Raw genomic sequence first — 26,642 nt, forward strand, 5'->3', positions numbered from 1 at the left:
CTGCGTTCTTTTACATCCAGCTCAGGAATTTGTTATAGTAGGGTGGGTGATGGGAGAGTCTCTTTCACCATTGTCAAGCGAGCCAAGTTTCTCTATCTTGTTGGTCTACCATCACCTGGAATGCTTTTTGTCTGCTAATTAGCAAGTTGGGCTGGCTGGTATCAGGCATAGGAAAGGGGATAGGGGAAAATTAGAGAACAATTAACTTCCTGTCTTAAGGTCATAACAATGAATTTGCACACACTACCTCTGCTCACCTCCTACCAGCCCCAGGGTCACACCGAGCTGCAAAGGGATCATAGCCCAGTTCATTCAAAGGAAAAAGAACAGAGAGCCGATGGGGAAAGACCGTATCACAGAGAGTGAGTGTCTCACTCCAGGGACCTTTAACCAGCAGTGCATGAACACAGAGAACAGGAGACACCATTGTATTATGTGCTGCCTTGACGAAGCATCTCCCTTCCAGGAACCATATAATTTTATTGGTAAATAGGTCAGGAAGGGCAGTAGCATTATCCCATTTTACACACACCTTTGAAGGTATACTATGAGCTCAAAATAACACAACTAGTCATCATCAAAAGTCTACAGATAATAAATGCTGGAGAGAGTGTGAAGAAAGTGGAACCCTCCTACCCTGTTGGTGGGAATGTAAATTGGTGCAACCACTGTGGAGAACAGTATGGAAGTTCCTTTAAAAACTAAATATAGGAGTTCCCGCTATGGCACAGTGGGTTAAGAATCTGACTGCAGTGTCTCAGGTCACTGTGGAGGCATGGGTTTGATTGCCAGACCAGCGCAGTGGGTTAAAGGATCCAGCAACCCGCAGCTTACAGTTTGGATTCGATCCCTGGCCCAGGAACTTCCAGATGCCATGGGTTCGGCCATAAAAAAACAAACAAAAACAAAATCTCAAAACTAAATATAGAACTACCATATGATCCAGCAATCTCACTCCTTGGCATAAATCTGGAGAAAACCATAATGTGAAAAGATACATGCAGCCCAATGTTCACAGCAGCGCTATTTACAATTGCCAAGACATGGAAACAACCTGTGTCTACCAACAGATGAATGGATAAAGATGTGGTTTATAAACAATGGAATATTACTCAGCTATAAAAAGGAATGAAATATTGCCATTCGCAGCAACGTGGATGGACCCAGAGATAATCATACTAAGTGAAGTAAGAGAAAGACAAATATGATATCACTTATGTATAGAATCTTAAAAAATGATACAAATGAACTCATTTACAAAATGGAAACAGATCTGCTGACACAGAAAACAAATTTAAGGTTACCAAAGGGTTAAGGGGGAGGAAGGGATAAATTAAGAGTTTGGGAGAGTAACAGATACACACTGCTACATATAAAATAGATAAACAACAAGGACCAACTGTTGTAGGCAACTATACTCAGTACTTTGCAATAACACATAATGCAGAAGAATCTGAAAAAGAACTGAATCCTTTTCTGTACACTTGAAACTAACACAGCATTTTAATTCTACTAAAATAAAACATAAAAAAGCAAAAACAAACAAAACATAACTAGTAAGCAGTGGTGCCAAGATCCAAACTCAGGTCTATAGACTTTTTTATTTATTTACTTATTTTTTAATTTTTAAAATTTATTTTTATTTTTTGGCCACACCCATGGCCAGGGATTAAACCCACACTGCAGCAGCAACCCAAGCCACAGCAGTGACAATGCTGGATCCTTAGCCCACTGTGCCAGAAGGGAACTCCCAGGTCCGCAGACTTCTAAGTTTACTGAGGTAGTGAATGACAGATCTGAGTTTGGTGCCAAGGATTGCTTTCCCACCCCATGGAATTACCTGGAAATTTCACTGCTTCCTTGTTATGAAGGGGACCGGGTTTTGCCACCACAAAATATGCCACTTTGGCATGAAGATTATTTCGTGCTAAAAGCAGTTTAAAAACCCACTAGATTCAGGAAAAGCTCTCTGCTTCCCACCTCAACTGCCTAAATTTTTATTGGAAAAAAAGGGCTGTACCAGGAAAAGACCATTTTCCCCTAAAAACCTTATCTGCCTAACAGTACAACCCTAGTTTTCCAAACATCTCTGCCTTCCCAGGGATGGCTTTCCTCCCGTTTGTATCCCCAAACCTCTACCCCTTTCCTAAACTCAGGATGTTATTAAGCTTCAATTACCTAGTCGCCTTTTGAATCTGCATGTTATAAAGGAGCCCCCATACATAATTTTGGTTTTTCTCCTGTTGATCTGTCTTATATCAATTTAATTATTAGATCAGCCAAAGAACCTAGAAGGGAAAGTTTTTCTGCCCCTAAATCACACCATGGAGGATGTATGTGCAAAGCCATCAACCAAGGGGAGAGGTTTCATCCATGAACTGCTTTTTGCTAATAGGGAAATTATATACCTGATTCAATTAAATAACTATGTGTTAGAGATTTAATATCTATTATCATCTATTAAGAGATTCTACTCTTACTTTCCTTGGGAAGGTTGCCTATAATGGTAACATAATCAACCCTTGATCCTCAGCCTGTTTTGCACCTGTGGTGTGCCTTTTGTCAGAGGTGGATGCAAGAAGGTGGGGGTAGGGAGTGGATAAGAATTAAGTTCTTTCTTTCTCATGTGAATGGGAGGAATCTTTTATTTCACCTCCATTAAAAGCCATCACTGGTCCTGGACAAGCATAGCGCCAGTTCATTAGCAGGGAACCAGCATGGCCACTAATTCCAAATTTATTGACTACATTGATGAAGCTCTGGAAAAATCAAAAGAAACTGCACTGTCTCACTTGCTTTTCACCTATCAGGGGATTCCTTACCCAGTCACTATGTGCACCTCAAAGACCTTCCAAGCCTTGGACACCTTTGAAGCCAGAAGCGATGACATAGTGCTAGCGTCTTATCCAAAGTGCGGTAACTAACAAATCCTTTCCTACAAGGGTGCTTTTTCATAGCCGGGGGGAAAGGGGGGGGGCGCGAAAGGTGCAAGGAAGAAGGCAGCTCATCGCTTCATGAAGTCAGCCAGAAATCAGTGAGGAGGATGGCCACGATGGGTAAGAACAGAGCTTGTAAGACCAATGACTAGAACTGCTAGCTCTTGAAACCCCAGTGTTGGAGGAAGGAAACCTGTGTGAAGAACCTGTCAGATGATGAGTGTAGAAGTAAATGCATGGCGGGGCTGGCAAACAGAAGCAGGGATGTGGGAAAGTCCAGGTACCAAGGAGCACTGAGAGTAGTCAAGATTTTCATCTTGATTTTGGGCTGAAGTCAAGCATGGCCATGTCGATAAACTTCTAAGCTTTCCATGTAATAGATTATTTTTCAGGATCAAACAACAATATTCTAGTTTCTCAAGTCAGTTTTACAGTGCTCCTTCCTAAGTGGAGGATAAGATGTTAAGAATCTAAATTACTCTATTTTACACAAACTACTTTTGATATTCTAAAGTGTTATTTCATCTTTGTTTATTAAAGCCAACTCCATTTCATATTTTCCTTTTCTTTTCTCTTTCTTTTTTTCTTTTTTAGGGCCACATCCACAGCATAAGGAAGTTCCCAGGTTAGGGGTCTAATAGGAGCTACAACTTCCAGCCTACACCAAGGCCACAGCAATGTGAGATCCGAGCCACGTCTGTGAACTACACCGCAGTTCATGGCAACACCAGATCCCCAACCTACTGAACAAGGCCAGACTTGGATACTAGTCGGATTTGTTTCCACTGCAGCACAAGGGAACTCCCATGTTTTCCTTTTCTTGATTGATGCTGGGTTTTTATAAAACCAAAGTTATATACTCCTATAGAAAATATTCACTAATGTAAGGTAAATATATGATATAAAATAAATAATCATTTCTATGGTTTAACATTGTTCTATAAGGAAGATAGTCTAGACTTGATTTGATTTTATTTGATTTTTGTTTTGTCTTTTTAGGGCCATACCTGTGGCATATGGAGATTCCCAGGCCAGAGATCGAATTGGAGCTGTAGCTGCTGGCCTATGTCACAGCCACAGCCACAGCAACTCAGGATCCAAGCTATGTCTAAGACCTGCACCAGAGCTCACAGCAACACACCACAGCTCACAGCAATGCCGGATCCTTAACCCACTGAGCAAGGCCAGGAATCGAACCTTCATTCTCATGGATACTGGTCGGGTTCATTAACCACTGACCCACAGTGGGAACTCCAGATATTCTAGATTTAAAATAAAAAGCATTGCCTCTTGTTAAAGGAGAAATTTGAGAAGCAAGATAATTTGATTTTTAAACCAATGTAAGTAAATGCTATTTTCCACAAAACTCTACCTCTTTCCGTAGTCCAGGTTATTCTGAATGCAGAAGAACCAATTATACATATCAGAGAATGATTATAGATTTTAATTTTTATGATATATATGTTAAAGCAAGAATCTTTTGTATATCAAGACTGATTTTTTTTCTTATAGGTTCCAATTGGATTCTTCACATCATTAGTGAATTAATATTCGCCGATTCTAAAAAAAAATTTGAATATCCAGAATTCCCAGTTCTTGAATGTGGGGACCCAGAAAAATATAAGGTTGGTACAAAGCAGCCTTTAAACTTACAGCAAATTATTGCTTCCCTTTGAGGGTATTTTTTTTTTTTTTTGGTTTTGAGTTCAGAAAATACAACACCAATAATTATTGCAATTTACTATATGCTTGACGTATAAGTTCATATAATGAAATATCACTTTTCAGGAATGATTTCATTTTATTGCAAAATAACCTTATCACCATTTTACAAATGATTAAATTATTAAGAATGTGGGTGAAGGTTCTAACAGATCATCCTACCTGTTATTACTTGCTTTACCACATGTTACTATTCACCTTAACCAATGTAACTAACTAGGGCTTGGGTGTGAGACAGGATGTTCGGCTCGCTGCCAGGGAAGGCAAGAAAAGGGTGAGAGGAAGGATCTGCCTGAGGACTTCAGTGCTTGGACAGAACAGGTGAGAGGATGACCGTCCCCACTCCAGGCCTAGACACACCCAAAACACATTTGAGAGGGGGAAGAATGTACCCAAAGGGGACCCACATAGGCTCAGCAAAACTTGCAGAATTGTTCACCACCAATGGAGTTCCCATTGTGGCGCAGTGGAAATGAATCCGACTAGGAACCATGAGGTTGCGGGTTCAATCCCTGGCCTCGCTCAGTGGGTTAAGGATCTGGCGTTGCAGTGAGCTGTGGTGTAGGTCGCTGATGTGGCTTGGATCTGGCATTTGCTGTTGCTGTGGCGTAGGCTGGCACTGACAGCTCCGACTGGATCCCTGGCCTGGGAACCTCCATGTGCCACAGGTGCGGTCCCCGCTCCCTAATAAAAGACATACACACACAAAAAAAAGAATTGTTCACCACCAAGGTTCCCAACAGGTGGATGGACGAACTCAGTTACTAAAAATAAAGTCACATAGGGAGTTAGGAAACAGCATCTTGAAAGAAATGGAGACACTTGGCATGATGACAAATACAGACTTAAAAGTTGGATCCCAGGTTGAAGGAAACTCATGTCCATGGTTTGGGCCAAAGTAACAGAAGTATTTATTGTAAATGAAGTGTTCAGGGCCTAGTGGGTGAGGTGGGGAGGCGAGTGCTAATTCCTGGATGTGGCTGGCTGCAGCCTCAGGAGGAGTCAAAGAGACACAGTTGCAACAGGCCTAGAGGGTCATAAGCACAGCAGAAGTGAGTTTGGTCAGGACCAGCACAGGAGTGCACAGGAGTCCTTTTTTTTTTCCTTCTGCAGTTTGGTTCATTATCACTTTTTAAAATCTTATTTTTAAATTAACATAGAGTAAAATTAACATTTATAGTCTATAGTTCTACAAAATTTCACCCATATGCAGATTCACAGGAGTCTTAAGAAGCTTTTTCCTAGGTTAGAAATGGACAGGCTGATAAACAGCCTCATTGATTTCCGCTATGCAGGCCACTTGGTAACCTTCCCTAAAGAGTATTTAGGAGTTCCCTTGTGTGTCAGTGGGTTAAGGATCCGTCATTGTCACTGCTGTGACTCTGGTACAGCTGTGGTGTGAGTTCAGTCCCTGGCCTGGAAACTTCTGTGTGCCATGGGTGCAGCCAAAAATAAACAAATAAATAATGTTTAGTATCATCTTTAAAAATGATACTAACATTTATCTAGCTTTCCAATTTCTCTTTTAAAACTGTATTCCATTGTGGATCACAGGTTACCTTACCTGTTATAACTCACCTTACCAATATAAACACTATGATTTTATTTGTCTGCATTGTTACCTATCAGAGATAAACAAGTTTCTCTTATGACTGACATAGGGTTTGGTATGCTAGCTTACACATTTTTATGTTGTTTATATGATTGTTCTGCCATTTTAATTTAGAAACAAAACTTTGTAACGCAAACCATTTGTAAGCAGGGAACTTCCTGGGATGTTACTTACTACTTTGGGAAGACTTTTTATTCCTAAGCTTTTGACATGCCAAGACTTCACTCTGAGCTTAAGCACCCAGTATTCTGGCAACCTCTCTTTTCTCTCATGGGAAACCGGGTATTCCTGGTCCTTCCCTGGTTTCTTCCTTTTTCACCAGGTACTTTGGTATGAAGGTAAATCAAAGTGCTTCTTCTGTCTCTGGGTTCTTGCATTCTAAATCCTTGCCCTAATTATGACATAAAAAGTTGCTCTTCCTATTAAGGTAATTCCCAGCATTTCTTTTCTTTTTTCTTTTCTTTTTTCTTTTTCTTTCTTTTTTTTTTTTTTTTGCTTTTTTTTAGGGCTGAATATGGAAGCTCCCAGGCTAGGGGTCAAATTGGAGTTACAGCTGCCATCCTACACTACAGCCACAGCAACGCGGAATCTAAGCCTCATCTGTGACCTACACCACAGCTCACAGCAATAGCAGATCCCTGAGCCACTGAGCGAGGCCAGAGATCAAACCCACATCCTCATGGATACTAGTCGGAGTCGTTTCCACTGCGCCATAATGGGAACTCCCCTGAATATTTTTCTAATCCTTTTAGGATCTCTACCATTTCTCTTATGTCTTTAAGTGATTTTTGGTTGTGCAGTTTAGTGGAAACAGCATTTTATCACTTAATCTGAAAATTACCATCTGTGTGATTTTGTACAAAGCACTTAAAGCCTCAAAGCCTGTTGTTAATCTCTAAAATGGGGGTTATAATATCTACCTGAGAGGACTGTTGTGAATGAATGCAAAAGCACTTCCAAATTGAAAAAGTGTAATTCAATGTAAGTCAAGTATTATGACTACTAATCGCCACTTGAATCTGTATCATTGACTTTTTTAAAATTTTGGGAGTTCTCTTGTTAAGGATTCAGCATTGCCATTCTGCAGCAGCTTGGGTTGTTGCTATGGTGTGGGTTCAATCCCTGGCCCAGGAACTCCCATATGCTACAGGCATAGCCCCCCAAAAATTTTTGTATTGTTTTATTTTTTAAAGTTTTACTGAAGTATAGTTGATTTACAATGTTGTGGTAACTTCTGCTATGCAACAAAGTGATTCAGTTATACATGTACACACATTTAAAAAAAAGTTTTAGGGAGTTCCCATTGTGGCACAGTGGAAACTAATCTGACTAGGAACCATGGGGTTTCGGGTTCAATCCCTGGCCTTGCTCAGTGGGTTAAGGATCCTGCGTGGCCGTGAGCTGTGGTATAGGTTGCAGACACAGCTCGGATCTAGCATTGCTGTGGCTGTGGCATAGGTCGGCGGCTATAGCTCCGATTAGACCCCTAGCCTGGGAACCTCCATATGCCGAGGGTGCGGCCCTAAAAAAAAAAAAAAAAAAAAAGTTTTAAGTTATTTTTTGCCCCCTTGCTTGAGTTGAGGTCACCACTAAGTTTTTACGGAATAATTGCCTATAAATGTTTAAATATCATTTCCTCACTTGAAATGATGTGACTGAAATTGAATGACTTTATATGAATGAAAATGAGCACTTGAAGCCTTAGCACCCCCCCATAACATACACTAAAGATCTGATTTTAAGATAAAACCTTTCACCCTAGAAGATTCAAAAGGCAACTTTACTTTTAAAATTATCAGAAGTAGGTTACAAAAAAAGAATCAATCACAGAAACCGTGATAAGAATTTCTTTTGTAAACTATTTTCTCAGATATTTAAATGACTCTATGCACTTTTAGGTTTGATCGGTATTCTTGATGGCATGGAGTTTTGTTGGTTGCAAAAAGATCTAGATGTGGAGTTCCCGTCATGATGCAATGAAAACAAATCTGACTAGGAACCATGAGGTTGCTGGTTCAATCCCTGGCCTTGCTCAGTGGGTTAAGGATCCGGCGTTGCCGTGAGCTATGGTGTAGGTCGCAGATGTGGCACGGAGCCTGCATTGCTGTGGCTGTGGTGTAGGCTGGTAACTGCAGCTCCAATTTGACCTCTAGCCTGGGAACCTCCGTATGCTGCGGGTACAGACCTAAAAAGACCACAAAAAAAAAAAAAAGAAAAAGAAAAAAGAAAGATCTAGATGTTAAAAATGGATTTGGAGGGGCCATGGAAAGGCTTGAACATTTCTGTTAATGACTTTGAATAGAGAAAAGATCCACATTTAAGTGAAAGAGTAGATTGCAGATTTTGAGCTGTTGTGAAGAAAATGAACTTGGTATGGTTGTGGGAAAAGGTAAATTTTTCCCAAAAAACAATCTAAAAAAATGAGCAATGGGAAGTGGGATGGAAGAAAGAAATTCAAAAGGAAGTTTTAAATTATTTATTTGTTTATGTCTAATTTTCCATTCCTCATCCCCCACAAAGTAAGAAAATAGAAATAAAGAAAATCTGGAGGAGGGTGTGGAAGAGAAGAGAGAGGAATAGTAATAACTGAAACTACAGTTCGGGTAATAAACTTAGGAGTAATTCATTACACACACACACAAAACACAACACATGCTTTCACCTTATTGTATATATTTTTAAGAGAATGAGCCAGTTTCCATCACCAAGGATTTTGACAACTCACCTCCATTATGACAAATTACCTGGGTCCATCTTCAAGAATAAAGCCAAGGTGAGTGCTCCTTCCTACTGGTATTTCTGTTTGAAGTTCTTAATGTATAGATATTGGCTTTCTGAGGTAGAGGATGAGTTTGCCACTCATCACAGAATTTTAATAAATGAAGTGTGCGATGAAGTGGTCTTTCTTTGGTTGCTGTTTCTTCAGATATATCTGCTATAGTTGCATTCAAATCAAATGCATTTTCAGCCAGGATATAAAACATATACATAGCATGGAACATATTTTAAAACGTGTTTAAAAAAAAAAAGGAGTTCCCGTCGTGGCTCAGTGGTTAACGAATCCAACTAAGGACAATGAGGTTGCGGGTTCGGTCCCTGGCCTTGCTCAGTGGTTAAGGATCTGGCGTTGCCGTGACCTGTGGTGTAGGTTGCAGACGTGGCTTGGATCCCACGTTGCTGTGGTTCTGGTGTAGGCCGGTGGCTACAGTTCTGATTTGACCCTTAGCCTGGGAACCTCCATATGCCACAGGAGCGACCCAAGAAATCGCAAAAAAGACATAAATAAATAAATAAATAAATAAATAAATAAAACGTGTTTTCGAGAGAATAGATTTGAACACCCCTCTAGGATGTTTAGAGTGTTTAACAAAAGAATACAACCTAGGAAAATGAGCAAAAATTTTTCCTTCCGTTCTTTCTGGTGAGCACTATTTACCTGAGGTCTGAAACTATTTTATTTCTGAATTTCACAAATAACAGTAAATTTCATATCAAGCATACATAATTGCAATGTGCCTCGGTTACTCTTATCATTTGTTTTAAAATCACGTCTCATTAATCACTACTGACGGATTTTCATAATTATTAATTTTTACCCAATCCTTTTTGTTTTCTGTCACCTGGTCTCACCTCCATTCATCTTTCTCTGTCTTCAGAGGAAAAGATTAGAACTAATTAAAATAAAGATTTAGCTGTTGCCCTCGTGACTCAGTGGTTAATGAATCCGACTAGGAACCATGAGGTTGCAGGTTCCATCCCTGGCCTCACTCAGGGGGTTAAGGATCTGGCGTTTCCATGAGCTGTGGTGTAGGTCGCAGATGTGGCTCAGACCTGGTGGGGCTATGTCTGTGGTGTAGGCCAGCGGCTGTAGCTCCAATTAGACCCCTAGCCTTGGGAACCTCCATATGCCGCTGGTAGGCCTTAAAAGGACAAAAGACAAAACGAATAAAAATTAAAGTAAAATAAAATGAAGATTTAAACTCCCGAATGCCACAAATAAAAATAGGAGGAGGAGATCCCTGGTGGCTCAGTGGGTTGAGGATCCAGCATTGTCATTTCTGTGGCTGGGATCACTGCTATGGTGTGGGTTCAGTCCCTAACCCAGGAGCTTCTGCTTACTGTGGGTGCAGCTGAAAAACAAAATAAAACAGAACAGGAGGATAGTGCAGTAACAGCAAGGGAAGACAAAGGAGGAAAAGAGTTAAGATATGGCAGTGGTAAGAGGGAAGAGGGGAAATAATGGAGGAGGGAAGACCAGGAAGTGGAGGCTTAGAATTAACAGCCGGTGGCTATGGAACAAGAATCTTAGGAGCAGAATTGGAAAGTACCTTGAAGGTTGCCTAACCCCGATTACGTGCCTGAATTCCACCAAGTGGCTGTCTGGACTACTCACCCCCTCCAATTATAAGAGACTCCTCTGTCCCTGTGATAGCAGAGGACAGCTCTGTAAAACAGTTTTTCTTTACATCAATAATCTCCCAAATCAGAAATATCACTTTAACCTCTCATTTCCCTGCTTTAATGCAATTCAGTAGAATCACAAATCTCAGTGACTCTTATTTTTCCCCTTGAATTACTCCATAAGACACTGAACTAAAGTGATGTATAAAGCATTTGGATTTGCAGCACTCAGGCTTTTGAACAAAGCTTTACTTTCACAAGAACAACAGGGCAAGAGACAAGTGACAGCCAAGGTAAGAGTTTGGTGCTGAGGATTTATCCATACACTACAGCTCATTGGCCCCACCATTCAATTTTTTTATCTGTAAAGTTATAAATTACTATGAGCCAGGGTGACTCCTGAGTGGTAATCAGAGGCCCAAATATAAGATGCTTCCATGACAAGAATCTGCTCCATGTGGACTGGAAACAGAGGTGGGTTTCAGACTACCTGTCTATAGACCCACCCCATCCATCTCCATTCAGTTGTATCCTGTTAGCATTAGTTCATGTCTTGAGACTGATGAGGTGTTCTGGGATTCTGATTCCCTCTCGATTTCGTGTCATCTACAAATCTGATATCCTCACCTAAAATCACTCAGTAAAATTTAGATGCTGGTCTAGTCAGGACAGTGAAAATGCCATTAAAAACCTCCAGGCAGGTTTATGTTAGTTATTCAGCCTCCTTTGCATCTGAGTACTCAGTCAGTTTTATTCGCCTCATTGCTTCTGCTTCCGGCTTGCTTCCTTCCATTTTGCAGAGGAAGTCATAAGCAACAAATCTGCTAATTTAGAAACTATGCCCAAGCAAAACTTGGAGTTAGTCAGAAAGGACTTGTTCTTAGAGCACCTGTGTTGCCCCATGGTTGTTACTATTTCCTGTTTTATGTGGCTCAAACCATCTATAACGTCGCATCTAAAATCTGTACTTTACAAAAACCACAACTTCCTCCTTCCTGACAGGGAAATGATGTTTCCGGTCTTCTGAACCTCTTGTGCATCGTTATCTCTGATTCCTCCCAGGTCACTAACAGTGCTCAGTAATGTATTTTTCCATTTTCCTCAGTTCTGGAAAAAGAAATCTTCAGGCCAGATGGCCCAGCCTCACTTGGAGAAGGCAGGTGGTCTGCAGTCCCTGGTTCTCTTGGGTTTCAGTTTGCTCCTTACAACATTTATTTCACACTTATTTTTAAAAAATGAACCCTTGCCCCATCAGGGAAGACAGACATAACGTGGAAATTCAGTGGTTCTGCTTCCTCCCCATCACCTACTGCACCTTCGGCATGCCCTTCTTTGATCTTTTTCCATCAAACTCTAAACATTCTCTTTGCTGTCCTTAACATTATTTTGCATTACTTTCTGGAGGCAGTAAGTAAGGTTTTTCAGACCATGCTCTTGTGAGCTTGCTCTTTATCCCTTTTTTACATCATCTACATACAACTTTTTACTGTCTAAACTCATTAGCAAAAGCTCTTTGTTACATCAATTTTCTTCTTCTTCTTTCTTTCTCCCTTCTTCCCAGACTTCCCCATCTGCCACCTCCGGTTGCTCAATTTCTTTCTTTCTGCTTTTTAGGGCCACACCTGTGGCATAATGGAAGTTCCCAAGCTAGATGTTGAATCAGAGCTACAGTTGCCTGCTTATGCCGCAGCCACAGCAACATGGGATCCGAGCCGCATCTGTGACCTACACCACAGCTCATGGAAACGCCAGATCCTTGACCCCCCAAGGGAAGCCAGGGATTGAACCCGCATCCTCATGGATACTAGTCGGGTTTGTTTCCGCTGAGCCACAACAGGAACTCCCCTGTTGCTCAATTTTTTTCTTTCTTTATACATTAACAAAATTAGGTAGTCTACAATAGGACAGAATGCTTATGCTTTCATTTTTGCAAAGTTCAGAATTTAGAACTAAATCACTTAATTTTCTCTCTTTAGATACTAGTGATCTTTCGAAATCCTAAAGACACAGCAGTATCTTTTTTCCATTTCCACAATGATGTTCCTGATATTCCAAGCTATGGCTCTTGGGATGAATTCTTCAGACAGTTCATGAAAGGACAAGGTATGGCTGTTGGTAAAAGAGTCCTTCTTACTTTAACAGATGATCATATAAATAGGAAAATTCAAATGAGTTATAGGATAAAGAAAGAAAATAAACAAGGTTCTACTGGTATAGTAAAGGGAACTACATTCAATATCCAGTAAGAACCTATAATGAAAGAATATGAAAAAAAACAAACATGGGAGTCCCCTTCGTGGTGCCGCAGAAACGAATCCGACCAGGAACCATAAGGTTGTGGGTTCAATCCCTGGCCTCACTCAGTAGGTTAAAGATCCAGCATTGCAGTGATCCAGCTGTGGTGTAGGTCAGAGATGTGGCTTGGATCCTGCATTGCTGTGGCTGTGGTTTAGGCCAGCAGCTGTAGCTTCGAATTGATCCCTAGCCTCCATATGCTGCAGGGGTGGCCTAAAAAGAAAAAAATATATATATACATATATATATATATACACACACACACACACATATACACACACACACATATATATATACACCGCTGAATCACTATGCTATACACCAGAAACCAATGCAGCATTGTAAATCAACTACTTTTCAATAACAAATTTTTAAAAATAAATAAGATAGATCCAGGAACCAAAAAGTTGCTTTTAAATAAAGTTTTCTGTGCATCAAACAATATAGCACTTCTTAAAAAAATAATGTGGACAATTCATATGCTCACTATGAGTATTAAATGGCCACAGAATAGACATGGGACAAAAAGATCTGTAACAGACTCATGTACATAAGCATTTCTAAATAACTTCCCATAAATAACACAATGATAAACACCAAAAAAAAGACAAAACCACGACGATGAGCAACCACACCTAAGATATTTGTTTGCCAGGAAGGAAATAAGTTTTTGTTAGTCCATGTTGATGTTTTACTGCTAGTTATTAGCAACTACAACCTTCTAAGTGCCTACAAATTCTCCAGCTACTAAACTAGGTATTATATACTTCATTTAAGACAACAGCACACTATGAAAAAGGCAGTATTAGCTATCAAAAATTTAAATCACTTGCTAATGGTCCCAATGCTTGTAAGTGGCAGTGACTATTTCCATGGGTATGTGGCCAGAAATGAATAAAATCTCCTTTTGCTAGTGACTCTGCGGAGTTTTTGCAGTGTCGTAGAAGGAAGAATTAATGCCAGATGATAATAGGTTCCCCTAGAAGGACCACTTTTAAAGGTGATCAGCAGAGCAGGGCTACGTTGTCCCACATGTATGGACACTGGGTACAGTACTGAGCCTTTAGCAAAGACTGAATATTGGGGTTGGGGTGTAGGAAAGAAAAAAAAGAGCCCAGAAGGTACTTATGAAGCACTGGTAAAAAGAGATTTGGTTTGTCAATTAACCACTCACTAAGACTAAATGGGGGCAGTTAAAGCACACCTGAAACATTACCCCATTAATAACACCAGAGAACACTGAATGATGAAAAACCCTTCGTCACTGGGACAATCTGTTTTAGGGGATCTTTGTTGTCTAGTCATCCTTTCAGCCTAATTATTTGATTTACAGTGATAAAAAGTGACAGTGACAACTTGGATGGAGTTTCAACATTGTAAACGTGTTAAATTCAACTTATGGAGGCATCTGAATGTGCCAAAAAAAAAAAAAATGAGATATGGAATGAGAAGGCCTAGATTGGGCTTCATCACTTATTATTTTGTATTAGTGATTAACGTTAGATGGAATAAAATAACTACCATTTATTGAGCACTAAACACATGCCAGGCACTATATGTTATCTCTAGCACACATAATTTTATTTTAATTCTCATAAGAACCCTCTGAGGATAATGCTGTTATCATCACCATGTCATAAAGAAGGAAAGTAAGGCATAGAAAGGCTACACAGTCATTAAATATCAGAGCTAGAACTTAAACTCAGGTTCAAATCACTCACTGCCTGCATGATTTTGAGCAAGACATTTGATCTCTAAATTCTGACTTCCTTAGTCATAGTGAGACAAGTAGAATATCTGACCTATGGGAGGTAACACAGTATAGCATTTTGTTTGGTTGCACTAGCCCTGGGGCAGACTGATGTTAAAAGATGACCATACGTATAATCTATTGTGTTTCGGAGTTCCCGTCGTGGCGCAGTGGTTAACGAATCCGACTAGGAACCATGAGGTTGCGGGTTCGGTCCCTGCCCTTGCTCAGTGGGTTAACGATCCGGCGTTGCCATGAGCTGTGGTGTAGGTTGCAGACGCGGCTTGGATCCCGCGTTGCTGTGGCTCTGGCGTAGGCCGGTGGCTACAGCTCCAATTCAACCCCTAGCCTGGGAACCTCCATATGCCGCGGGAGCGGCCCAAGAAATAGCAACAACAACAACAACAAAAAGACAAAAAAAAAAAAAATCTATTGTGTTTCCATAAAGTGGTTACTTAACTCCTCTGGGTTTCTATTTCCCCATCAACAAAATGGGCAAAGAAATTGTATTTGTCATATTAGATTGTTTTTAAAATCGAAAGATAGGAGTTCCCGTTGTGGCGCAGTGGTTAGCGAATCCGACTAGGAACCATGAGGTTGCGGGTTCGGTCCCTGCCCTTGCTCAGTGGGTTAACGATCTGGCGTTGCCGTGAGCTGTGATGTAGGTTGCAGACGCGGCTCGGATCCCGCGTTGCTGTGGCTCTGGCGTAGGCTGGTGGCTACAGCTCCGATTCAACCCCTAGCCTGGGAACCTCCATATGCCGCGGGAGCGGCCCAAGAAATAGCAACAACAACAACAACAACAGCAACAACAACAAAAAGACAAAAGACAAAATAAAATAAAATAAAATAAAATCGAAAGATAAAGTGTATGCGTATCAATTAATAGTACATTTGGAAGAGCGGAAAAGTTGACTACAGTGGCCTAAACAGATCAAGTTTCCTTTTTCAAGAAGTCTAGAGGTAGGCAACTGGTTCAGCAGCCCAGTGACATGGGACCAGCACCTCTGACATCCCCTTGGCTTCTCCTTCCATGGTTTTTGCAACCTTCTCTCAAGTTGGCCTCTGTCCCTCAGAGCATCCCCTTCAGATCATGAAGAAGGCTCATCAAGATGGTCTTCTAGAAACCTTCCCACAGACCTCTGCTTGTGTCTCGCTGGCCAGAACCATGTTATGTGACCAATTACAATTTTAAGGGAGGCAGAACGTGGGAAACAGAATTCTTGGACTGGCTTAGACCCAGTTAATCAGGGTTTGGTTAGCAACAAAGGAGGTGTATTGGATTTGGGGCAGGAAACTTAACAGTATTTTCCACAGCAAATACAGAAACTGCCTGGCTTGAAGCAAAGGCTTCATGATGATGATAATGATAATAACTGTGAGAATATTACTATTATTAATGATATAATAATAATAGCTAACATTTGTTAAGTAGATACTATTTATCAGGCACTTTAAATAAAGAATTTAAAGCTTTTAAGAGAATTAACATGTACACTTGACACATGTTAATTCTCTTAAAAGCCATAACAATCCTATTTTACAGATGAGGAAAGTAAGGTACAAAGAGGTTTAAGGAGCTTCTCAAATGCACACAGCTAGTAAGTAGCCTGGTTAACCAGCATCTAGATCTTCACTGTCCAATATGGTAGCTACTAGTCACATGTGGAACTGAGCGCTTGAAATGTGACTAGTGCAATGAAGAGCTAAACTTTTTATTTTATTTTAATTAATTTAATTAATTTACATTTAAAAACACTCAATTCAGTTATTGGAAACTTTCAACTAGGTTTAGTACAAGCTGTGTATGTGAATTTAATTTGCAATTGTAAGTTTTATAATATCTAAACAAACATCAAGTATTTTTGACAAAAGCATAGCATTCAAATTGAGGTTCTTCATAAGTATAAAATACCCACTAGCTTTTATAGACGTAGAATTTAAAAAAAGTGTAATGTTTCACTAATTATTTATGCTGATTACATGCTTAAATGATAATATTTTGGGATAGTTAAATGAAAATATGAAAATTAATTTCACCTGCTTCTTTTTGCTTTTTTATGTGGCTACTAGAATATTTTAAATTACAGATGTTGTTTGTATGACATTTTTACCAGATAATGCTGATCTAGATAACATTCACCTCATCATTTCTTTCTGGAATTATATCTGTGAGTTTTCATGTATCATTCACTATTTCTGAATTATTTTATTCACCTTAAATGTTCATGAATATCTTGTAGTTCTTGTGAAACCATTTTTACAACTTGCTTAGTTTTGCTACTATTTATGAAAATAAGAAAATGAGAAAATCTGGCAAAAGGACTGGCTCACACCAGTTCTTTTGGAGCAGGAATGTGTAATCTTATAAATATCTTGTTTTATCATATATACATATGTATAGTTTATATTTTAGGGCATACATTAACCATTTTATCCTCACTGTAAGATTTATTCTATCATTTAACCTCAGTTATTTAAAAAAGTTATTTTTCCCTTGTGTTTTTAGTTTCTTGGGGAAGCTATTTTGACTTTGCAATTAATTGGAACAAACATCTTAATGATGAAAATGTTAAGCTCATATTATATGAAGACCTGAAAGAGGTGAGATTATGATTATTGGCATTCAATAACAAGATTTATTATAAACTACAACATAAAGCACTTACTCATAATGTCTGGTTGCATGAACAAATATTATACTCAATTTAAAAAAAGGCTATTCCAGGAGTTCCCATCATGGCTCAGCAGAAATGAATCTGACTAGCATCCATGAGAAAGCAGGTTCGATCCCTGGTTTCAGTGGGTTAAGGATCCAGCGTTGCTATGAGCTGTGGTGTAGCTTGCAGACATGGCTTGGATCCCACATTGCTGTGGCTGTGGCGGAGGCCAGTGGCTACAGCTCTGATTAGACCCCTAGCCTGGGAATCTCCATATGCTGAGGGTATGGCCCTAAAAAATAAAATAAAATAAAAAAAATAAAATAAGAATATTCCATATAGGTGGTACAGTGCTAGCAAAAAAAAACCCCAAACAATGCATATGTGCTTAGGTTATTTGTTTAACAGAAATAAAATAATGTTTAGCAACTTATTACTAACAGTGGCTGCTTTACTTCCCCTCTACAATAGAAAGTCCAAATTAGAAATAGCAAAAACAAGGTCTCTATTGAGGTTTAATTGAACATGCTTTTGGCTGCGAATTAATTTTTCCATATAATTTTTTTTTTTTTTTGTCTTTTGAGGGCCACACCCATAGCACATGGAAGTTTCCAGGCTAGGGGTTCAGAACCATAGCTGCCAGCCTACACCAGAGCCACAGCAACGCGGGATCCAAGCCGAGTCTACAACCTACCCCACAGCTGCTGGTAACGGTGGATCCAAAACCCAGTGATCGAGGCCAGGGATCAAACCCGCATCCTCATGGATCCTAGTTGGGTTCGTTACCATTGAGCCACAACGGGAACTCCCCCATATAATGTTATTTTTAAAAACAGTTTCTTCACAAACATTTAGCAAGTGATTGTTCAGCACTGTTGTAGGCCCTTGTGATATATCTGTGAACACCAAAGAAAGTTCATTGCTGTAGAGAAGCTTACATTCTAGCTGGAGAAGGTGGGGCGGGGAGACAGGATGATAAATAATAAAACAGTAAAAATTTAAAATGTTAATTTGTGAGAATGAAGAAATGGCATAGCTGATCAGGGAAAACTGGAAAGGCCAGGGGGCGTGGACCTGGGGTACTGGACAAACCCCAGGGTGATCAAAGGAACCTCATGGAAGGAGGTAACCTGAACAAAGAGCTGAAGGAGATGAAGGAGTGAGCTAAGCAGGTAACTGCAGTAGAAGCTTTCCAGGCAGAGGGCTAACTGGAGCAAAGGTCCTGAGGTAGGAGTGTTCCCGGGATGATTAAGGGCCAGAAAGGAGGCAGATATGGCTGGACTGTAGGCATGAACCAGAAGAGACTAACCAACAAAGACAGGTGTAAGGGGGTGGGGTGGGGTATGAGGAATGGCATGGCAGGCCCCTGAAATTACTTTGCTAAATTTATTATTTATTTATTTATTTAGTCTTTTGACCTTTTAGGGCTGCACCCGTGGCATATGGAAGTTCCTAGGCTAGGGGTGTAATCGGAGCTGCTGCTGCCGGCCTACGCCAGAGCCACAGCAATGCCAGATCCCAGCTGTGTCTGCGACCTACACCACAGCTCACAGCAATGCTGGATCCTTTAACCCACTGAGCGAGGCCAGGGATTGAACCCGCAACCTCATGATTCCTATTCGGATTCATTTCCACTGCACCACAGATACAGTAGGAACTCCTACTTTGCTAAATTTAAATTTAAATTTTCAGGAGTTCCCATCATGGCGCAGCGGAAACAAATCCGACTAGGAACCCTGAGGTTGCGGGTTCGATCCCTGGTCTCGCTCAGTGGGTTGAAGGTCTGGGTTGCCGTGAGCTGTGCTGTAGGTTGCAGACGTGGCTTGGATCCTGCATTTCTGTGGCTGTGGTGTAGGCTGGCAGCTGTAGCTCTGATTCGATCCCTAGCCTGGGAATCTCCATGTGCCACAGGTGCAGCCCTAAAAAAAGTAAAAAATAAAAAAAAGTAAATTTAAATTTTCACTCAGAAATTTCTGAGTGAAATGGGAAGTCATTGTAGGATTTGAGCAGAAGGGGGATAGGAATTGAGGTGTTTTTAATGGGATCATTCTGGTGTAGGATGTACTGGAGCAAAGGAAAGATAATGCAGGGAGACCCAGGACGAGGTTACTGCTCCAGTGCAGGCACGGGAAGATGGTGGCTCAGACTGGAAGGGGCAGTGAGGGAAGGGAAGGGGCTGAATTCTGAGCTTACACTGAAGGAAGAGCCAACAGGATTTGCCACCAGATTGGATGAGGGAAAGAGTATGAGAGAAAAAGAAAAGCCAAATAACACCCCAATATTCTTAGTCCAACCAACTGGGAGGACTGAGTTGTCACCATTTGAGTAAGAGATGCAGCCAGTGAAGCAGGGTTGTGGGACAACCAGGGGTTTGGTTTGGGGCATGCTAAGGTGCAGGTGTTTGTTAGCCAACCAAACGGAGAGGTCACGTAGGCAGTGAGGTACTGACGTCTTGAATGCAGAAAGAGTTAAGAGCTGCAGATATAAATCTGGCATGTAGATGACATTTAAAGCCATGAGACTACCAACCTGTGTCTGGAAGTGTACAGACAGAGAAGAGAAGATGACCAAGAACGGAGGCCTGCAGCCTCGACATAAAGATTTTGGGAAAAAGAGGATTTAGCAAAGAAGACTAAGAAGGAGCGGCTAAAGATGTAGGAGGGAAACCAGAGTCCTGGAGCTCCTGTGAAGAAGCTCCTCCAAAAAAAAAAAAAAAAAAAAAAAACCAAACAAAAAACAAAAATAAAAAACCAGTGTGTTAAAGGGAAAAGGGAATGTGTCAAATACTCTCTCTGAGTTTTCAACATTAGTATCCTCTGATATTCTTATCAAAGGAAAGTATAACAATCCATTCCTTCTGTTTGTAGGATGCATTTCTTTTTTTTCTTTGTCTTTTTTAGGGCCTCCATGTGGCATATGAAGGTTCCCAGGCTAGGGGTCGAATTGGAGCTGTAGCCACTGGCCTACATCACAGCCACAGCAATGCCAGATCCGAGCCAAGTCTGTGACCTACACCACAGCTCCCGGCAACACTGGATCTTTAACCCACTGAGCAAGGCCAGGGATTGAACCCATGTCCTTGTGGATATGTCAGATTTATTTCTGCTGAGCCACAACGGGAACTCCTATAGGATGTTTTTCTATAACCGGAAAGAACATACTAATTTAGTCTTTTCCCCTTCTAGTCTAGAATGTTTGTAAAGCTTGTGCTCCATGGGATGTTAGTGTTGTCCCAGATGTTAATACATCTTTCTTGGGTTTGGAAGGAGGTTGCCTATTCACATTGATCTGGGGTCTGCCATATTAAATGGTCTGCTCCTTTAGGAAATGTGCATTGCACACTGGCATATTAAAGACTGAGAGATTCTGGAGTTCCCTTCGTGGCTCAGTGGTCAACGAATCCGACTAGGAACCATGAGATTGCGGGTTCGATCCCTGGCCTTGCTCAGTGGATTAAGGATCTGGTGTTGCCTTGAGCTGTGGTGTAGATTGCAGACGCGGCTCGGATCCCTCATTGCTGTGACTCTGGTGTAGGCTGGCGGCTACAGCTCCGATTCGACTCCTAGCCTGGGAACGTCCATATGCCGCGGGAGCAGCCCAAGAAATGGCAAAAAGACGAAAATAAATAAATAAATAAACAAAGACTGAGAGATTCTGCAGTAGGTGGGGGGAAGACTTAATGTATTAACCCAGAGCTTCCAAATTTATTTGACCTCAACCCTTTACCCTCCTTTTTTCCCCATGAAACATCTATAACCACCTTGAGGTATATTTGTGTTTCGTAGAATACAGATTAAGAAACCATTTTAGAAGATTTATAAATCTCCGTTGGTCAGCAGTACTGTCTAGGGGGTTGATGATACTTATGAAGGTGTTAAATAATAAATTTCAAGATTCCTGCCAGTTTGTATGACTTTAAAAATGAGCCTTTCTTTCTAGAACCAAACATTAGCTACAGATAGGATTCAGAAGAAAAGGGAATTCTTTTTTTTTTTTTTTTTTGGTCTTTTGTCTTTTTTGTTGTTGTTGCTATTTCTTGGGCCGCTCCCGCGGCATATGGAGGTTCCCAGGCTAGGGGTTGAATCCGAGCTGTAGCCACCGGCCTACGCCAGAGCCACAGCAACTCGGGATCTGAGCCGTGTCTGCAACCTACACCACAGCTCACGGCAACGCCGGATCGTTAACCCACTGAGCAAGGGCAGGGACCGAACCCGCGACCTCAGGGTTCCTAGTTGGATTCGTTAACCACTGCGCCACGACGGGAACTCCAGAAAAGGGAATTCTAATGAGCATGTACAAATACATTAATTTCCTCAGGTGGTCTAGATTGGTGCTTTTTAATAATGATGCATGTCCTCTTACATAAAATTCTAACCTACTAATGAATGCTTACTGTCATTATTTATACCCTGAATAGGTCAACAAGAGTCATAAATTGAAACTATAAAGTAAATAAAATATGGACTATCATAGGGATATTTCAAATATTTATACAGAAGTATCAAAATAAAGAAAGAGTAGAACAGATGAATTAGAGAGTTAGGCTTAACAAAACCACTCTGAGAAGCTTGTCCTTGCTAGGGCCACAATTTCCATAGAAAGATTTTTATCCTTTAAAATTCTGCTTTCAGGATCTGGCTGCTGGAATAAAACAAATTGCTGAGTTCTTTGGATTCTTTCCATCTGGGGAGCAGATTCAAACTATCTCGGCCCAAAGTACCTTCCAGGCGATGCGAGCACAGTCCCAGGAAACACATGGTGCCGTGGGCCCGTTCTTGTTCCGAAAAGGTAAAGCTGCCTTGGTTTCTGGGGCTCGTGTCAATCTGTACAGAACAAGCCATTCAAGTGACTTTATCTTAAATAAGACAGAATTTTCCTTTTCTCCCCCTCCACAAGAAAACAGGACACAGAGCTGAATTGGAACTGACAGGTCTGTCCTACCTTTGACTTTTTATTTTGGCTGCCCCGTGGCACATGGAGTTCCTGGGCCAGGGGTCAGGCCGGAGCCCCAGTTGCTACCTATGGCCAGGTGCATCAGTGCGGATGTTTTAACCCAATGAGCTGGGCCAAGGATGAACCTGGGTCCTGCTGCTACAGGGACGCCGAGAAGTTCCCTGTGCCAGAGCGGGAACTCATTCACCTTACCTTTCAGAGTACTGAGCTTCTTCTACCTTTCTGCTCATCACTTCGTGATGACAGGAGAGAAGCTAGAGCTCCACCATTACAATAAAGTTAAGGATTACTTTATTAAAATGCAAAGGGAAGGGTAAGAGATAGAATCATGTGTATTTGCTGAGTGAGCCCCCTTTAAAGAACTTTGTGGGGTGCCTCACTCAGTGACTTACAGCTCATCGGTCACTTCTCACAGTGCTGTTGGCTGAAAAATGTAATTTTTTTAAAAGGGGTGTATTATTAATTAAATCAAGGTTTTATTAGTAAGGAGGAAAGAGAAAATGAGTACAGGAGAGTACAGGATAGGCAACCAGTTGTCTCTATAGCACTGATTTTACTAAATTTCATTAAAGCATCCTAATTCCTATGGAAATGTATAATACAGCTCAGGGATTGCCAGTTTATTATTATTATTATTTTCGTCTTTTTGTCTTTTTAGAGCTGAACCCAGGGCATATGGAGGTTCCGTGGCTAGGGGTCCAACTGGAGCTGTAGCTGCTGGCCTACACCACAGCCACAGCAATGAGGGATCTGAGCCATATCTGCGCCCTACACCACAGCTCATGGCAACACCAGATCCTTAACCCACTGAGCGAGGCCAGGGATTGAACCTGTGTCCTCGTGGATGCTAGTAAGGTTTGTTAACTGCTGAGCCACAATGGGAACTCGGCCAGTTTACTTTTTTATTGCATATACAATGAATGATAACATGATTTAGAGGCAGCACATTGAACAACAACTCATTTATCAGGCATCAGTCATGTGTTAGACCCATTGCTGGGGTTAAATTTTATAGCAGAAAATACATTAAATCCTTAATTTGACAAATCTGGGCACCAAAACTGAGATATTAATTGGTCCATTATCACAAAGTTAATAAATGACGCAATCAGGCTGTGAACATGGGTCTACTTGACTCTATTACACTTTGTCAAGTGAAGACCCATTTAAAAAATCCACTGTGAATGGAACGTTGAATATAAATCTGGCTTTGGTTTCAGTCCTGACTTAAACCTTGGTTTTTACACTTTATTTTATTAGCTTTAAGAAGGGGAGGAAATAGGAGTTCCCCTTGTGGCTCAGTGGAAACGAATCTGACTAGCATCCATGAGGACGCAGGTTCAATCCCCGGCCTTGCTCAGTGGGCTGAGGATCTGGCATTGCCATGAGCTGTGGTGTAGATAGAAGACCTGGCTCAGATCTGGTGTTGCTGTGGCTGTGGTGTAGCCCAGAAGCTGTAGCTCTGATTAGACCCCTAGCCTGGGAACCTCCATATGCCATGGGTGTGGCCTAAAAAGACAAAAAGCCGGGGGTGGTGGTGGTGGGGAGAATAGAACCTTTCCATGCATTATTAATCAAGTACTCTTAAGAATAGAAAAATTCTAAAATAAAGTAGTAATTAAAAAAATTTACACTATTCCTTGTAGAAAAATTAGATAGCACAGAAAGATGTGAAAAAGTATTAAGTATCCACATTTCTCCCACCAGAGGAAGGTTTGACTTTCTGACACGTTTCTTCCATATTTATTCTGTGATTTTTATATCGTCGATGACATTTATAAACAGGCTTTTTTTATTCCTTTCATATACTTAAGCATTCCCTCACATCATTAAATCTTCTTTATAAAGATACATTTCAATGGCTATGCAACAAGGAACTTACAACTTTAATCCAAATCATCAATAGATTTTTTTTAAAAAGAAGAAACTTCCTTTACTTTTAAAAGCAATTCAGTAAAACATATCCTAATCTCAGGCAAAATAATAATTTTTTTGCAAGATTTTTAGTATCTGGGTTCTTAACCAAAACCTGCTATAAAATGTTAACATCTCAAGGGATATTTAAAGTCTTCAAAGACTTTAGAGAGAAAAATGATGGTCAAAAAGAGACCAAAATGATGCATTTTTGGTCCCAGGAGAGGGGTGGGGATGGAGGTCACTGAGGTCAGCGGTCCCCTTAGTGATGTAGAGAAAGCACCTACCACACCACAGAAATGGGGAAGCCCAAATGGATATTGTTAATTTTACAAGAGAAATTACATTCATTTTTAAGAATGTGTAATTTTTTTCCTATGTCCATTTTCACACTTCAAATTGAAATTCTTCACTGGAAAATGGTAAAATTCAAGAAGAAGTATTCTAACAGATATCTGATTCTACTGTTCTTTGTATGTTATAGGTGAAGTTGGTGATTGGAGAAAGTTGTTCAGTGAAACTCAGAACCAAGAAATGGATGAAAAATTTAAAGAGTGCTTAGCAGGCACTGCCCTGGGAACAAAGTTGAAATATGACTTATACTGCCAGGCCTGATTCTGGTTGATTCAGCTTTATTTTCATCAATAATAACTGGACTTAAATAACTAAACAATAATTCAATCAAATAATGATAATTAACATTTAGATATAAATGAGACAAATTTAGTAATAATGATAACACCTGAAATTTTTGAGCACAAATTTCAGTTTATTTTTTGAGGACAGGGTAGCTACTGTTAATATAATCTTGGAGTTTCAACTTCTTTCATTCTCTGGATTCACAGAAGAGCACAAGCTGACACTATTAGAGATGTACCTAAGTCTCTGTTTGAGCAGAGATGAGACAGGCCTCCAAATGACCACAGTGTTTTGTCTTCTCATAATAATTCCTCTTTCTCACTATGGTTCAGAACACATGTGCTGTCCATCTCAAACTTACTGCTGGGGGAAATTTACTTCTAACTCTATGCCAAAATAAAATGAATAAATCCTATTCTAATTTGATTAGACCAAACTGAGACCAGACTGACTTAACTGATATTTATAGAACATTCTATCTGAAAGCAGTAGAATACACATTTTCCTCAAGTGCACATGGAACATTCTCCAGGACTGATCACATGCTGGGCCACAAATCAAGCTTTGGTAAGCTTAAGAATAGTAAAATCATATCAAGCATTTTTTCTGACCACAACACTGTAAAACTAGAAATCAACTGCAAGGAAAAACTGTAAAAAACACAAACACATAGAGACTAAAAAATATGCTACCAAACAACCAATAGATTACTGAAGAAATCCAAGAGGAAATAAAAAATACCTAGAGACAAATGAAAAACAAAACCACAACAATCCAAAAGGCATGAGACACAGCAAAAGCACTTCTAAGAGGGAAGTTTACAGCAATATAACCTTACCTCATGAAACAAGAAAAATCTCAAAGTAACAACCTAACCTTACACCTGAAGCAACAAGTGAAAGAACAACAAACAAAACCCAAAGTTAGTAAAAGGAAAGAAATCACAAAGATCAGAGCAGAAATAAATGAAATAGAGATAAAGACAACAGACCAATGAAACTAAAAGCTAGTTTGTTGAAAAGATAAAATTAATAAACCTTTAGTCAGAATCACCAAGCAAAAAAGGGAGAAGGCACAAATTAATAAAATTAAAAATGAAAAAGGAGAAGTTACAATTGACACCACAGAAACACAAAGGATCAAGAAACTACTATTAGCAACTATATGCCAACCTAGAAGAAATGGACAAATTTTTATAAAGGTACAATCTTCCAAGACTGACTAAGGGAGAAAAAGAAAATACGAACAGGCCAATCACAATAGTGAATTGAAACTATTATTTAAAAACGTCCGGGGAGGAGTTCCCGTCGTGGCGCAGTGGTTAACGAATCCGACTAGGAACCATGAGGTTGCGGGTACCGTCCCTGCCCTTGCTCAGTGGGTTAACGATCCGGCGTTGCCGTGAGCTGTGGTGTAGGTCGCAGACGCGGCTCGGAGCCTGCGTTGCTGGGGCTCTGGCGTAGGCTGGTGGCTACAGCTCCGATTCAACCCCTAGCCTGGGAACCTCCATATGCTGCCAGAGCGGCCCAAGAAATAGCAACAACAACAACAAAAAAAGACGAAAAAAAAAAAACAAAAAACAAAACAAACAAACAAAAAAACGTCCGGGAGTTCCTGTCATGGCACAATGGAAATGAATCTGACTAGGAACCATGAGGTTGCAGGTTTGATCCCTGGTCTTGCTCAGTGGGTTGTGGATCCGGCGTTGCCATGAGCTGTGGTGTAGGTTGCAGATGTGGCTCGGATTTGGCGTTGCTATG

The 26,642-nt window shown here is 40.5% G+C and overlaps 2 protein-coding genes across 2 annotated transcripts in view; one reads left to right on the forward strand and one right to left on the reverse strand.

Annotated features, from left to right (window-relative positions):
- Positions 1–26,642, reverse strand: part of CEBPZOS (CEBPZ opposite strand) — a 58,942-nt gene that overhangs the window by 27,644 nt on the left and 4,656 nt on the right. The gene's annotated exons all lie outside the window — the stretch shown is intronic.
- On the forward strand, positions 1,761–25,536 carry SULT6B1 (sulfotransferase family 6B member 1). The gene is made up of 7 exons (XM_021087633.1): positions 1,761–2,916; positions 4,449–4,561; positions 8,954–9,043; positions 12,648–12,774; positions 17,226–17,320; positions 22,008–22,164; positions 24,728–25,536. Exons 1-7 carry the CDS (start codon positions 2,718–2,720, stop codon positions 24,856–24,858), a joined length of 912 nt encoding a protein of 303 aa, XP_020943292.1. The 5' UTR covers positions 1,761–2,717; the 3' UTR covers positions 24,859–25,536.

This window comes from Sus scrofa, chromosome 3 (genome assembly GCF_000003025.6).
Source record: "Sus scrofa isolate TJ Tabasco breed Duroc chromosome 3, Sscrofa11.1, whole genome shotgun sequence".
Lineage (NCBI taxonomy): Eukaryota > Metazoa > Chordata > Mammalia > Artiodactyla > Suidae > Sus > Sus scrofa.